The sequence below is a fragment of the Fragaria vesca genome, linkage group LG1, assembly GCF_000184155.1.
Source record: "Fragaria vesca subsp. vesca linkage group LG1, FraVesHawaii_1.0, whole genome shotgun sequence".
Classification (NCBI taxonomy): domain Eukaryota; kingdom Viridiplantae; phylum Streptophyta; class Magnoliopsida; order Rosales; family Rosaceae; genus Fragaria; species Fragaria vesca.
Window position 1 is genome coordinate 203,429 of NC_020491.1, and position 11,976 is coordinate 215,404.

At 37.5% G+C, this 11,976-nt stretch overlaps 2 protein-coding genes across 2 annotated transcripts in view; one reads left to right on the forward strand and one right to left on the reverse strand.

Moving 5' to 3' along the window:
• LOC101300671 (auxin-induced protein 5NG4-like) overlaps positions 1-1,096 on the forward strand; it is a 5,466-nt gene extending 4,370 nt beyond the window's left edge. The window contains exon 7 of the mRNA XM_004288626.1: positions 871-1,096. Within this exon, the coding sequence (XP_004288674.1) occupies positions 871-1,096 (226 nt within the window). The remainder of the gene's footprint in view (positions 1-870) is intronic.
• A 479-nt stretch (positions 1,097-1,575) lies between these two features.
• Positions 1,576-4,425, reverse strand: LOC101293334 (urease accessory protein UreH-like). The gene is made up of 2 exons (XM_004287017.1): positions 4,051-4,425; positions 1,576-2,753 (listed from the first exon to the last, which is right to left on the reverse strand). Exons 1-2 carry the CDS (start codon positions 4,357-4,359, stop codon positions 1,914-1,916), a joined length of 1,149 nt encoding a protein of 382 aa, XP_004287065.1. The 5' UTR covers positions 4,360-4,425; the 3' UTR covers positions 1,576-1,913.
• Positions 4,426-11,976: the final 7,551 nt, after the last annotated feature.

The following is an 11,976-nucleotide window of genomic DNA, read 5'->3' on the forward strand; positions in this document are numbered from 1 at the left end:
AAGTTCATGGTTGGTTTATAATTTTTTAAGTTGGCATTGAATCAGGGGGTGGTTAAATGGAATTCCCTCTTCACCCAACTGAGTGGACATTGAAAAATATGTCCAGTCAGCAAATTAACGGCACGATTGAACGTCCACTTAACGGATGGACCTGATAGTGTGACATTGGATAGTTCACGGAGTGATCGATTGAAATTGAAAGATAATGGAGTAAACTGTCGAGTGCATGAAAGTTAATGGAGTGACCAGTATTTAATCCTAAAATATTATAGAGAAAACTTTGAGGACTAATTTTACTATTTTGAGTACTCATTTTACAAAGTTGATACATGTTATGTATTAACACACCTTAGCTTTTTTCCTATAAGCTCTGACAATTCTAATAGATTCTTTATATATTATCACTTAAAATATTATAGAGAAAACTTGGAGTAAAGCAACTTCCTGAAAAAGACTTTATTCTTCCTCTCAAGTCTCAACTCTTATTTATACTTTACATAATTAAAAAAATTTCAAAAGAGATGCATGTATAGACATTCATGGCTAGCATAAACCTCATAAGACATTGTTATTCCGCTAGCAAAAGATGATTGGTTTTCGCTTCAAAAAGATATATGTGTGTGTTTTCGTCTTTCGAGTATCTTCAACAATTGTTTCTCCAAAATTAGCCACTTCAATAATTGAGTGAATTGTTAAATGGGTTTGATGAAACAACATAATATATATTTTTTTTTCCGCAAAAAGCAGAATGATCGCGATACCTGTTAAAATGAATTGCTTTGGCTTTAACGATGTGGATTACATCTCAACTTCCTTTATAATTAGTATTTTTTATCTGATGTTTTTGTTTATTGAATTTGGAAATTGTAGCGTGTTAGGATCAATAATAATCGTGGGTGGTTTATATGCCGTGTTGTGGGGTAAAAGCAAAGACATAAAGATGATGACGCAATCTGTGCCAACAAGCTTCGAGGAGGAAAAATATGCAGAATCACTTGAAGTTGTTATAAGGTCTCCAAATGACAAAGCCATCAACAATAAGAAAGAGAGTGAAGCAAATGTCAGTAATGATGAGCCAAATACATTGCCAACATGATGCAATGGTGTGTGAGGAAATAGTATAGAAATAACAGGATACAAGAAACATAAGGAGGTAGCTGCTGGTAGTTTAGAATCAAGAAGGGTTCTTCAGATCTGGACTTGAATAGTATACGTCTTAATGGTAATATATATGCTTGTATTCTGAATGTAGTTATTCATGTTAATATTTTTGTCGCATGATTTTGTTCTTCATACTATGATTAGATCGAGGAGGTCAAAAAAGTTCTTTTTTTATATTAAAATCAAAAGAAATATTCATTTCAACATAGGAAACACTGCATCAAATCAAATTGACCAAAATGTAGTGCAAGAATGCATTGATGATTGCGAAATCAAAATAGATGGAGAAAAAAGTTGCTATACTACTACACTTAAAAATTGCATACGTTTATGTTGAAGATGCACCTCCAAGGCTCAAAGTACACTTGGTCACTGGATCATTGCATGGTGAGGCATTAGCAGTCGCACAATATTCTGCAAATTTTTACTGGCCCTGACTTGTAATAACCAGTGCAACAACATAGAACACAACGACAACAGTTTGAGTTGACCATGTAACACAAAGCAAATGATGTAATGCAAATCTTTAAACCAATCTGATTTCTACCATAAAAGAATTACAAACGAGGAAGGGGTCGTTGTCTCTATATTCAAAGAAAGCTTTAAAAACATAATAGGATGGTACCCTCACTGTGAACAGGTGCTTTGTAGTTGAAATTTCGCTCTAAATAAATCGAATAATCCTTCTAAGATCGTTATCTAACACTCGGGGAGAAGCCTGCAAAATATGAATCTTAACCGGGTCAAAAAAACTAATACAGGCTGTACCCAAAGAACTGGCTGATGATGATGGAAAATCCAAGAGCAATAGCAATCAGGGAAGAAGCCCATGTCAGTTTCTCTGTTATTCTGGGCACTCTGTCCTTTAATGCCTGACTACATGAGCCTAGAAAAACTGTGTAGCTTCCCATGGCAACCACGGTCCCAACTAAGAACATAACTAGAAATGCAGCACCAGCAACACGAGATGGCAAAGCAAGTGCAGGCAACACCATCATCAATGCATCTGGCTGCAACCCATGCACAATTCCGGTGGCAAAAGTGGCAAAACCAATCTTCTTCTTCCCAACAGTTGGATTATCAAGAGATTCATATACACTAACATCACACTCACCATTCTCCAAGGCAACACAAGGACTTGGGACTTCTGAAGCTTCCTTAATGCCCATAGCACCAATAACTAATAGAGTAAGCCCAACAACTCTTGTGCCCCAAGTACGGATAATTTCAATATGGAGCCGGTCCTTTAGTAGCAGAAATAATAATCCAAAGATAACCTGGCCAGCATCATGGCCACATCCCCAGAGGGCTCCAACAAGAGCACTTTCAATACGGGTACGCCCAATTGAGAGTGGAGCCAAAGCAGCTAGGTGGTCAGGCCCTGATAATGTGTGCAAGCAACCAGCAAAGAAACCAGTCCATGCACTACTGAGTAATTCAGTCTGGATGAGTCTTCCCCCGACTGCAACAGCAGCTGGACCACCTGTTTTTGTTGCAGTTTGAAAAGAAGCAAGAGCGGCTGGTGCAAAGGCAGGTTGTACTAAGACCAAAATAAGAGCAGAAAGTGCAACAAATGCCCCAGTGGTGATTGCCTGTCCACGTTTGGTAAATGAAATGCATTAGCTGGAGGGAAAAAGAAAAATTCTAGGACTCTAGTGGTCAAATGTTAAAGGTGAATCTAGAGATTGGGGTTCGCAGGTACCTTTATCTTTTGAATGTTAACAAAATAGTAGTAGCAGAAGTAGTTGAAAACAATAATTCCACCGGGAGAGATGTAATTACACAAATGATCATTTGGACAACAACAAAACTTGTGTAGAGTTTGTCTTTGGTCAAACTCATTCAATATGATCCTAGCCCTACCCATTAATTCTATCATAGTGATCCCCAGTTAAGATCCCCAGTCATCTTCTACAGATAATGTTTGAAACTTGCCCTGAGGGTGCCAGCAAGTAGATAATCAGCTAAAAAGAGAGAACCTACTTGAACTGCTGCAAGGAGATATCAGACTTGTAAAGATCCCTAATTTCAAGACCATACTTACCAATACTGTCAATGTTGTCAAATTTTGAGTAAAATGTATGAAAAATCCTTGTATCAAATCTGAAAATGGTTCAAAATCTGAAACATAAACAGAGCTGCACTGATTAGCAATCACTTACTTTAAAATCTTAATGCAGCAACCCTTGCAATTGGTACAAGGGTTAGGACAGTATTGGCCATTAAGGTAAAGTGAGGACACCGGTAAATTTCTGATTTACACACTTAACATTAACCTCAACTAGCTATCGAACTAGGTTAATATTACCTAACAGATAACATCCAACATCCCAACCTAATCTGAACTTGATAACTATAAAGACTAGTTTCAGGCAAGCACCCAATGAAGCACCTACACTGATCGACAAGCCATACATCAATGGTTTCCCCAAGTTTTTCTCCTTTCTGTCCATTCCCCTCGGCAACAAGTTATAGCCCTGTGTCTCTTGTCCATTACTGTGCTAAAGTTCTAAAAGAGCACAGAGATTTGAAAGAGCTTCCCTTTGGAAGCCGTAATGGTGATTTGCAATTCACTTCCAGGAGAGGTCTTCAAAATCTTAAATGTTTAGATGTAATTTTTGAATTTTGAACAGAAAATGCATAATCTTCGATGGCCATAAAACTAAGCTAATATACACAAACACAGGTTGAAGCACTACATATTAGATCTTCAATTGCCAAAGTTTCACAAACATATTATCAACCCAATTGCTTACAATTTCAATTCATCAATTGCAACACAAGGAACACATTATAAAAGTTACAGAAGACCACCAAAATAAATTAACAAAAAAAACCCAAAATCAAAATCACATCTTTTTTTATCATTTTTGTTATTGAGATGAATACCTTGCGTTGCTTAGAAGCTCCATCTGCGATCTGATTGAGAAGATGGGTTTTTGGCTCCGACCCATTTGGCCCCGACCCGGCCCGCTTCAGAGAGAGAGACGGCAAACCCTCCGGCGAAGACGAAGAAGAAGAAAATGGAGATGGGTTTTGATGTTTGCAGGAAACAGAGGCGACGCGTCTCAAACTGGGCAGCTTTGAAGATGGGAAATTGAGGTTGGAGGAGTCGAGACGGGCGAGGCGGTGGTGAAAGGAAGAGGGTTTAAGATGGAGTTTAGGGGTCGAGGTTGAAGAGGACAGAAGCCTTTCCATGGCTTCTCAATCCTCTGTGTCTCTCTCTCTCTTTGTGAATGCGTGTAAAAACCAAGGTTGGTTTGGATTTAGAGGTAAAGAAAAAGGAATTTGGAGAGAGAAGATAAGCTTTGAAACTCTCTTATTGGATTTAGATTGGGGTAACACAAAAACTGAATATTCTGTTTCAAATGTGTGAACTTTTTCTCCCATAATTTGTCAACCGATTCCATCATAAGTAGTCTTTGAATTAGTTGCCCAAACACATCATGATACATTCTCTAAAAAAAAAAACAATACCTCATGACAATTTTAGAGAGAAAATCCTCATTTCAAATTTAAGTTTATTCTTAACTTTTTGAAATAACAATTATGTAGTTTCGGATTATAACGTGACATTGTTGAGTAGAGAATATTTTGGTGTAGTGTGATGAAAATAATAAAAGAAAAAAAAGTAGTTATAGGTTAATGTCTATGGTCAAACTAGCCCTAAAAGCCTCTCATGGTCTCAATTTGTCCACAACGTCCCCTTGAAGAAGTAGTAGCCTTCACGTTATTCACTTCTATTCCCACTTTCCTCTTCCTAGAGTCCCAAATCAATGAACCAATCCATTTCTACTACATTTGGTATTTGTCAAAAAGAAAGCCCCTTGATCCCATTGGCCATTATTCATTTCCAAGTTCAACTACATACGTGACCATCGACTTCGTATGATTACCTCTCTTCCTCAGTTTGAAACTTCCAAGTTCAACTCTTTCAGTGCAGTTCAAGGGTAGCCTAATTATGCAAGATTCATATTAGACACGTTATTAATGGGGTGATTGCTTAGTGAAAGGGGCATTCTTGTTTTGGACTAAGTCTATTTTGGCAGGTAATATTCCCATCAAAGTTGGTGGAATTTGGAATTTGGAATTTGGAATTTGGAGTTTTCTAGTATGTTAATTGTGTGAGGTAAGATAGAGGATAAGTTGGTCCTCGCTGGATTTCATAGAGAAAAAAAGAGAAGCTTCAAATAAAACACATATCCAATCCCACCCGCATTTGTCCCCTCGCGCCTGACACATAGACGCCCCATGCCTGCGTGCTCCCGGCACACGCACTCTCTGGCCAATATTTCATACGGTCCTTCAAAATTTAGGAGAAATGACCAAACGAAAGTCTTTTTAATGAAAATCTTTAAGTCGAGATTTTTTCGGTTTATCCTATATTTTGATTTTATATCCACATCTTAACCGTTCAGCTTATATGTATTTAGAAGTATTGATTATTGGCCTTTAATTGATAAATGGGCAAAACCCAATTAGGAGGCCTATTGGTGATCACGTGGGCATTGATCTAGGTTAATTAGGAAACATATATAGCTTAGGTTTACTAGGGTATATATATGTGTATTGCTGCCTCTGAAACGGGGTGAGAGAGGAATAGTTAACGTAGAGCAGTTTGTTTTCTCTATCAACAGGGAACAGTAAACATTGGGGTTTTGGGTTGAGAGTATTATTATCATACTCTATTGTATTCTCTCCAATTGATATAGTGGAATTTATTGCTGGTTTCGAAAGTGGACGTAGCTCAATCACATTGATTGGGTGAACCACTATAAATTTATTCTCTACCTTTTCTTTTATTTGTTCCAATCAATATTCGGTTTGTATCGCTTCCACATAACAAACTGGCATCAGAGCTCTTGTTCTGAACTGGGAGTTGATTATTGATTGGAAATCATGGTTAACGGCGTTGTTGACGAAGATAAAAAGAAAGGGATCAAGTTGCCTTCAGGTTCGGGTTCTTCACATGCTAAGCCATCAATTGGCAATGCCAAATTTGAAGTTGAGAAGTTCGATGGAACAAATAATTTTGGCATGTGGCAGTGTGAGATGATGGATGTCTTGTGTCAACAAGAATTAGATATAGCTCTTGAAGACAAACCAGCAGATATGAGTGAGGCGCAGTGGAAGCAGATTAATAAGTGGGCTTGTGGTTCTATCAGATTATGTCTTGCAAAAGATGTGTGAAGTTCTTTATCATGAGGGAGACTTCAGCAAAGGAGTTGTGGAAGAAACTGGAAGATCAGTGCATGATAAAGAGTGCAGAAAACCGGTTTCACCTGAAGAGGAGGCTTTTCCGATTTGACTACAGACAAGGTATTTCTATGTCTGAACACATCAGTGATTTCAATAAGATACTTGCAAATTTGGTTAATTTGGATGTGCAAATTAATGATGAGGATAAAGCTTTGTGTTTGCTAAATTCTCTTCCTGACGAGTATGAGCATTTGATTACAACTTTGTTGCATGGAAAGAATGAAGTGAAATTTGATGATGTGTGTAATTCATTGATTAATAATGAATGTCGGAAGAAGGAGAAGCAGTTGCAAAAGGTGTCAAGTGAACCACTTGTGGCAAGAGGAAGACCTGATGATAGAAAATTTGGTGGAAATAGAGGTAAATCTCGTTCCAAGTCCAGAGGTAAATATCCTGCAAAAGATGTGTGCCTTTTGTCGTCAAAAGGGGCATTGGAAGAAAGATTGTCCCAAGTTGAAGAATAAAGACAAGATGGGTTCTGAAGTAAATGTGGCAAAATTTGAAGATGATGATGATGACTTCAGTTTTGCATTGAGTTGTTCATCAACCATTGAAGATTTTGAAGAAGATGAGATTGATTTGGCTTTAGCAAGTTCGTCTGCTTGTGATTATTCTGATAAGTGGATTATGGATTCGGGTTGTACACACCACATGTGTCCTAACAAGGAATGATTCTCTACTTTAAGGGAACTGAATGGTGGAGTAGTTCTTATGGGAGATGATAGTCCTTGCAGAACTAAAGGGATTGGTACAGTTCGTCTCAAGATGCATGATGGGGTTGTTAGAGAATTGACTAATGTTCGGTATGTTCCAAATTTGAAGAAGAATCTTATCTCTTTGGGTACTTTGGAATCAAAGGGGCACACAATTACATTGAAGAATGGCGTTGCTAAGGTTGTTTCCGGTTCACTTGTGATGATGAAGGGTACTAGAGAAAGAAACTTGTATTTTCTAAAAAGGAGTACTGTGACAAGTGAGACAGCAGTTTCTAAGACTACAGATGATGATGACACTACCAGGTTGTGGCATATGTGACTTGGACATGCTGGTGAAAAAGCAATGCAGGGATTGGTGAAGCAAGGCTTGTTGAAGGGTGCAAAGTCGTGCAAATTGAAATTTTGTGAACATTGTGTATTGGGAAAGCAGACTAGAGTTAAATTTGGCACCGCAGTTCATCAGGCTAAAGGAGCTCTAGACTATGTTCACACAGATGTATGGGGACCTACCAAAACTACATCTTTGGGAGGTATGCATTATTATGTCTCTTTTGTTGATGACTTCTCTAGAAGAGTATGGGTGTACACCATGAAGCATAGAGATGAAGTCTTAGATATATTTGTGAAGTGGAAGAAGATGATTGAGACTCAGACCGGTCGGAAGATTAAGAGGCTTAGGTCAGATAATGGTGGTGAATATAAATCTAATCCGTTCTTCAAATTATGTCAAGATGGAGGCATTGTGAGACACTTCATAGTTAGAGGGACACCGCAACAAATGGGGTGGCAGAGCGCATGAATAGGACTTTATTGGAGAAAGTCAGATGTATGTTGTCTAATGCTGGATTAGGCAAAGAGTTTTGGGCAGAGGCAGTCACATATGCAGGTCATCTCATTAATAGGTTGCCTTTTGCTGCAATTGAGGGTAAAACTCCTATGGAGGTATGGTCTGGTAAACCTGTTACTGATTATAATTATCTTCATATTTTTGGTTGTCCTGCTTATTTTCATGTCAGGGAAAGCAAGCTTGATCCAAGGGCCAAGAAAACAATATTCTTGGGATTTAATGATGGTGTTAAGTGATTCAGGCTTTGGTGTCTAGATGTGAAGAAAGTTGTTGTGAGCAAAGATGTGACTTTTGATGAAAGTATTATGGTTGATCAAAACAAACAAAAAAAATTCTCAAGAGCAGAGAATGACCACAAAGAATTTGCAGCAGGTGGAGGTACATAGGAAAATTGTTGAAACTCCAATTGATTCAGTGAGTCCTACAATTGAGTCAGATGATGCAAATAATAAGGACATGAGTGTTGCAATTGAGGCTCCAGCCCAAGAGCATACACATCAAGATGGACTTATTGCAACCAGGAAGGGAAAATGGAATGCTCAAAAGCCAGCTTGGCTTAATGATATGGTGACTTATGCACTTCCTATTACTGTAGAAGAAATTCCTACTACTTATGAAGAAGCTGTCGTACATGCAGATTGTGTAGAGTGGGAAAAAGCTATGGGTGAGGAGATGAAGTCTCTTCACAAGAATAAAACATGGGAGGTGGTTCAGTTACCGCATGGGAAGAGAGCAATCGGTTGTAAATGAGTGTTTGCTAAAAAGGAAGGATCGCAGTACAAGGCTAGATTGGTGGCTAAAGGCTACGCACAAAAAGAAAGAATTGACTACAATGAGGTATTTTCTCCTGTTGTTAAGCATTCTTCTATTTGTATTTTGTTAGCCTTGGTTGCTCAGTTTGATCTTGAGTTAGCACAGCTTGATGTGAAAACTGCTTTTCTACATGGAGAATTAAAAGAATAAATTTACATGACTCAGCTAGAAGGGTTTCAAGTTGCTGGTAAGGAAAATTGGGTTTGTAAATTGTAGGAATCATTATATGGTTTGAAGCAGTCTCCAAGGCAGTGGTATAGGCGGTTTGATAAATTTATGTCAGGTCAGAAGTACACTAGGAGTCTTTATGATTCATGTGTTTATTTTCGCAAGCTACATGATGGGACCTTCATTTATTTTCTCTTATATGTTGATTGCATCTAAGAGCAAGGTGGAGATAGATAAATTGAAGTCACAATTGAGTTGTGAATTTGAGATGAAGGACTTAGGAGAAGCTAAAAAGATTTTGGGCATGGAAATTGAGAGAAATAGATCAAGAGGCCGAATTTGTTTGTCACAAAAGCAATATTTGAAGAAGGTACTACATCGGTTTGGCATGGATGATAAAACTAAACCTGTAAGTACACCTCTTGGCTCTCACTTTAAGCTTAATGCTACTATGTCTCCTAGCACAGATGATGAGAAGCAATATATGGCTAAAGTTCCTAATGCTAGTGCTGTTGGTCGCTTGATGTATTGTATGGTGTGTATTAGACCGGATATTTCACAGGCCTTAAGTATGGTGTGCAAATATATGCATAATCCGGGTAAAGGCCATTGGCAAGCTGTGAAGTGGATTCTACGGTATATTTTTGGTACTATGGATGTTGGATTAGTGTTTCAGCAGGACAAAACGAGTCAGTGGGTTGTTGGATATGTGGACTCTGATTACGCAGGTGATTTGGATAATAGTCGGTCTACTACAGCTTATATGTTTACTCTTGCTAGTGGACCGGTTAGTTGGAAGTCGAATTTGGAGCATATAGTTACCTTGTCGACTACAGAGGCTGAATATATGGCGGTAACAGAGGGTGCAAAGGAAGCAGTTTGGCTTCGTGGTTTGCTTGAGGACTTGGGGCTTATTCAAGTCTATGTGGATATTCATTGTGATAGTCAAAGTGTTATTCATTTAACAGAGAACCAGGTTACTCATGCTCGTACTAAACATATTCGTGTCAGATATCACAAGATTTGTCAAATGGTGGAGGATGGTGATGTTCAACTCCTGAAGATTGGGACCGAAGATAATCCTGCTGATATGTTGACAAAGGCGGTTCGATCCATTGAGCAAGTTCAAGCAACTTGATTGGTATTTGCAGAATTTGAAAATCTCTACGGGGATGTCGGAGCGGCGATTGGTTTTGGAGTTCTACTCTGGAGAATTTGTATCAATTAATGCCAAGGTGGAGATTTATTGATTATTGGCCTTTAATTGATAAATGGGCAAAACCTAATTAGGAGGCCCATTGGTGATCACGTGGGCATTGATCTAGGTTAATTAGGAAACATATGTAGCTTAGGTTTACTAGGGTATATATATGTGTATTGCTGCCTCTGAAACGGGGTGAGAGAGGAATAGTTAACCTAGAGCAGTTTGTTTTCTCTATCAACAGGGAACAGTAAGCATTGGGGTTTTGGGTTGAGAGTATTATTATCATACTCTATTGTATTCTCTCCAATTGATATTGTGGAATTTATTGCCGGCTTTGAAAGTGGACGTAACTCAATCACATTGATTGGGTGAACCACTATAAATTTATTCTCTACCTTTTCTTTTATTTGTTCCAATCAATATTCGGTTTGTATCGCTTCCGCATAACAATGAGTATATCATTTCTCTAAATTTTCAGCTATATTGAAAATTGTTAAGGCATTCATAAGTGTGATTTATTAATTATCCCACATTTCGATCTTATATCCATATCTTAACCGTTCAGTTTATATGTATTTATGAGTAGATCATTTCTCCAAATTTTCAACTATATTGAAAATTGTTCAGGCATTCATAAGTGTGATTTATCAATTATGAACTTGAACGGTTCATAATTGACAGATTTGGTTCGTCCATTAATTTGATCTAGTTTGTTATCTTAACGAATATCAATTTGGCTGAAAATTTGTAGAAATGATCTACTCATATAAACCTAAAAACAGAACGGATGAGATATCAAAATGTGATAAAAAAAATTGGTCTTTTAAACCATAAACCGAAAAATCCTCAACTAGTCCTCAACTTAAGAGTCATCATTAGAAGGACTCCCATGACCAAACATAAGTTATTAATATCGTGGTCTAGTTGGTCTAATGATATTTTTACGGGAAATTTTCAAAGCAGATTTTACGCACCATGGTGCACTTTTACTATTAATACGTAACTGCTTAAATCGTCTTATAGGAAGATCAAATGAAGACTAGAGACCCTAAATTCATTCATTTCATTTTCATTTTTGATCCAATCAAATTAAACGCCCATAATAAGAGTACGTCTTCTTCAACCTACTGTTCTCACCTCCATAGTTTGAAACACTTGAGACTATTTTTTTGGGTTTCAATTTTGTTAACGGTATTAGTATATACGCATGTAGCGTGACGTAGATGACTGGATCAAAATACTGTATATTAGTTGTTCAGTTCACTTACACATTGGTGCGTAAAAGATTTTTCGTTGATGTCTAAGATTCCGCATTGAATTTTCAAGGTTATCTTTGTGTTTGAAAGTTGAAACAGGTTTAGAGGTGCAATCTTTAAAGTGTAATGACACTATTTTCCTAAAAGCTAAGGACCCTGTAATGTAGGGCTGTCATTTCCGAAACAACCCGATGACACGGCTTGAAACTCACACGAAGTAAAACGGGTTGAACCCCCATTAAATAGCAGGCTAGCAGGTTGAGCAGGTTAACCTGCCATAACCAATTTAATAAACGAGTCAACCGCGAGTCAACCCATCAACATAAAATCAACCCACATAACACGTTTATTAAAAGGGTCAAGCTATATTATATATAAAACATGCTTACACGACCCATTTATAAAAAATAATTTAATATATAATGGTTTATTGAGTCTTTTCTCACTTTAAACTCGGGTTACCGCTAACACTAAATTCTCTTATTTGAGTCTCGTTTTAGTTTTTTTTTTTTTAATATATATATATATATATATATATATATATTATTTCTT

What these genes read in the sequence shown, in the direction of transcription:
- LOC101293334 (XM_004287017.1), bottom strand. Translation starts at nt 4,359, where the DNA reads ATGGAAAGGCTTCTGTCCTCTTCAACCTCGACCCCTAAACTCCATCTT. An exon ending in GAGCTTCTAAGCAACGCAAG is followed by an intron (nt 2,754 to 4,050) that starts GTATTCATCTCA and finishes AAACGTGGACAG; the next exon opens with GCAATCACCACTGGGGCATT.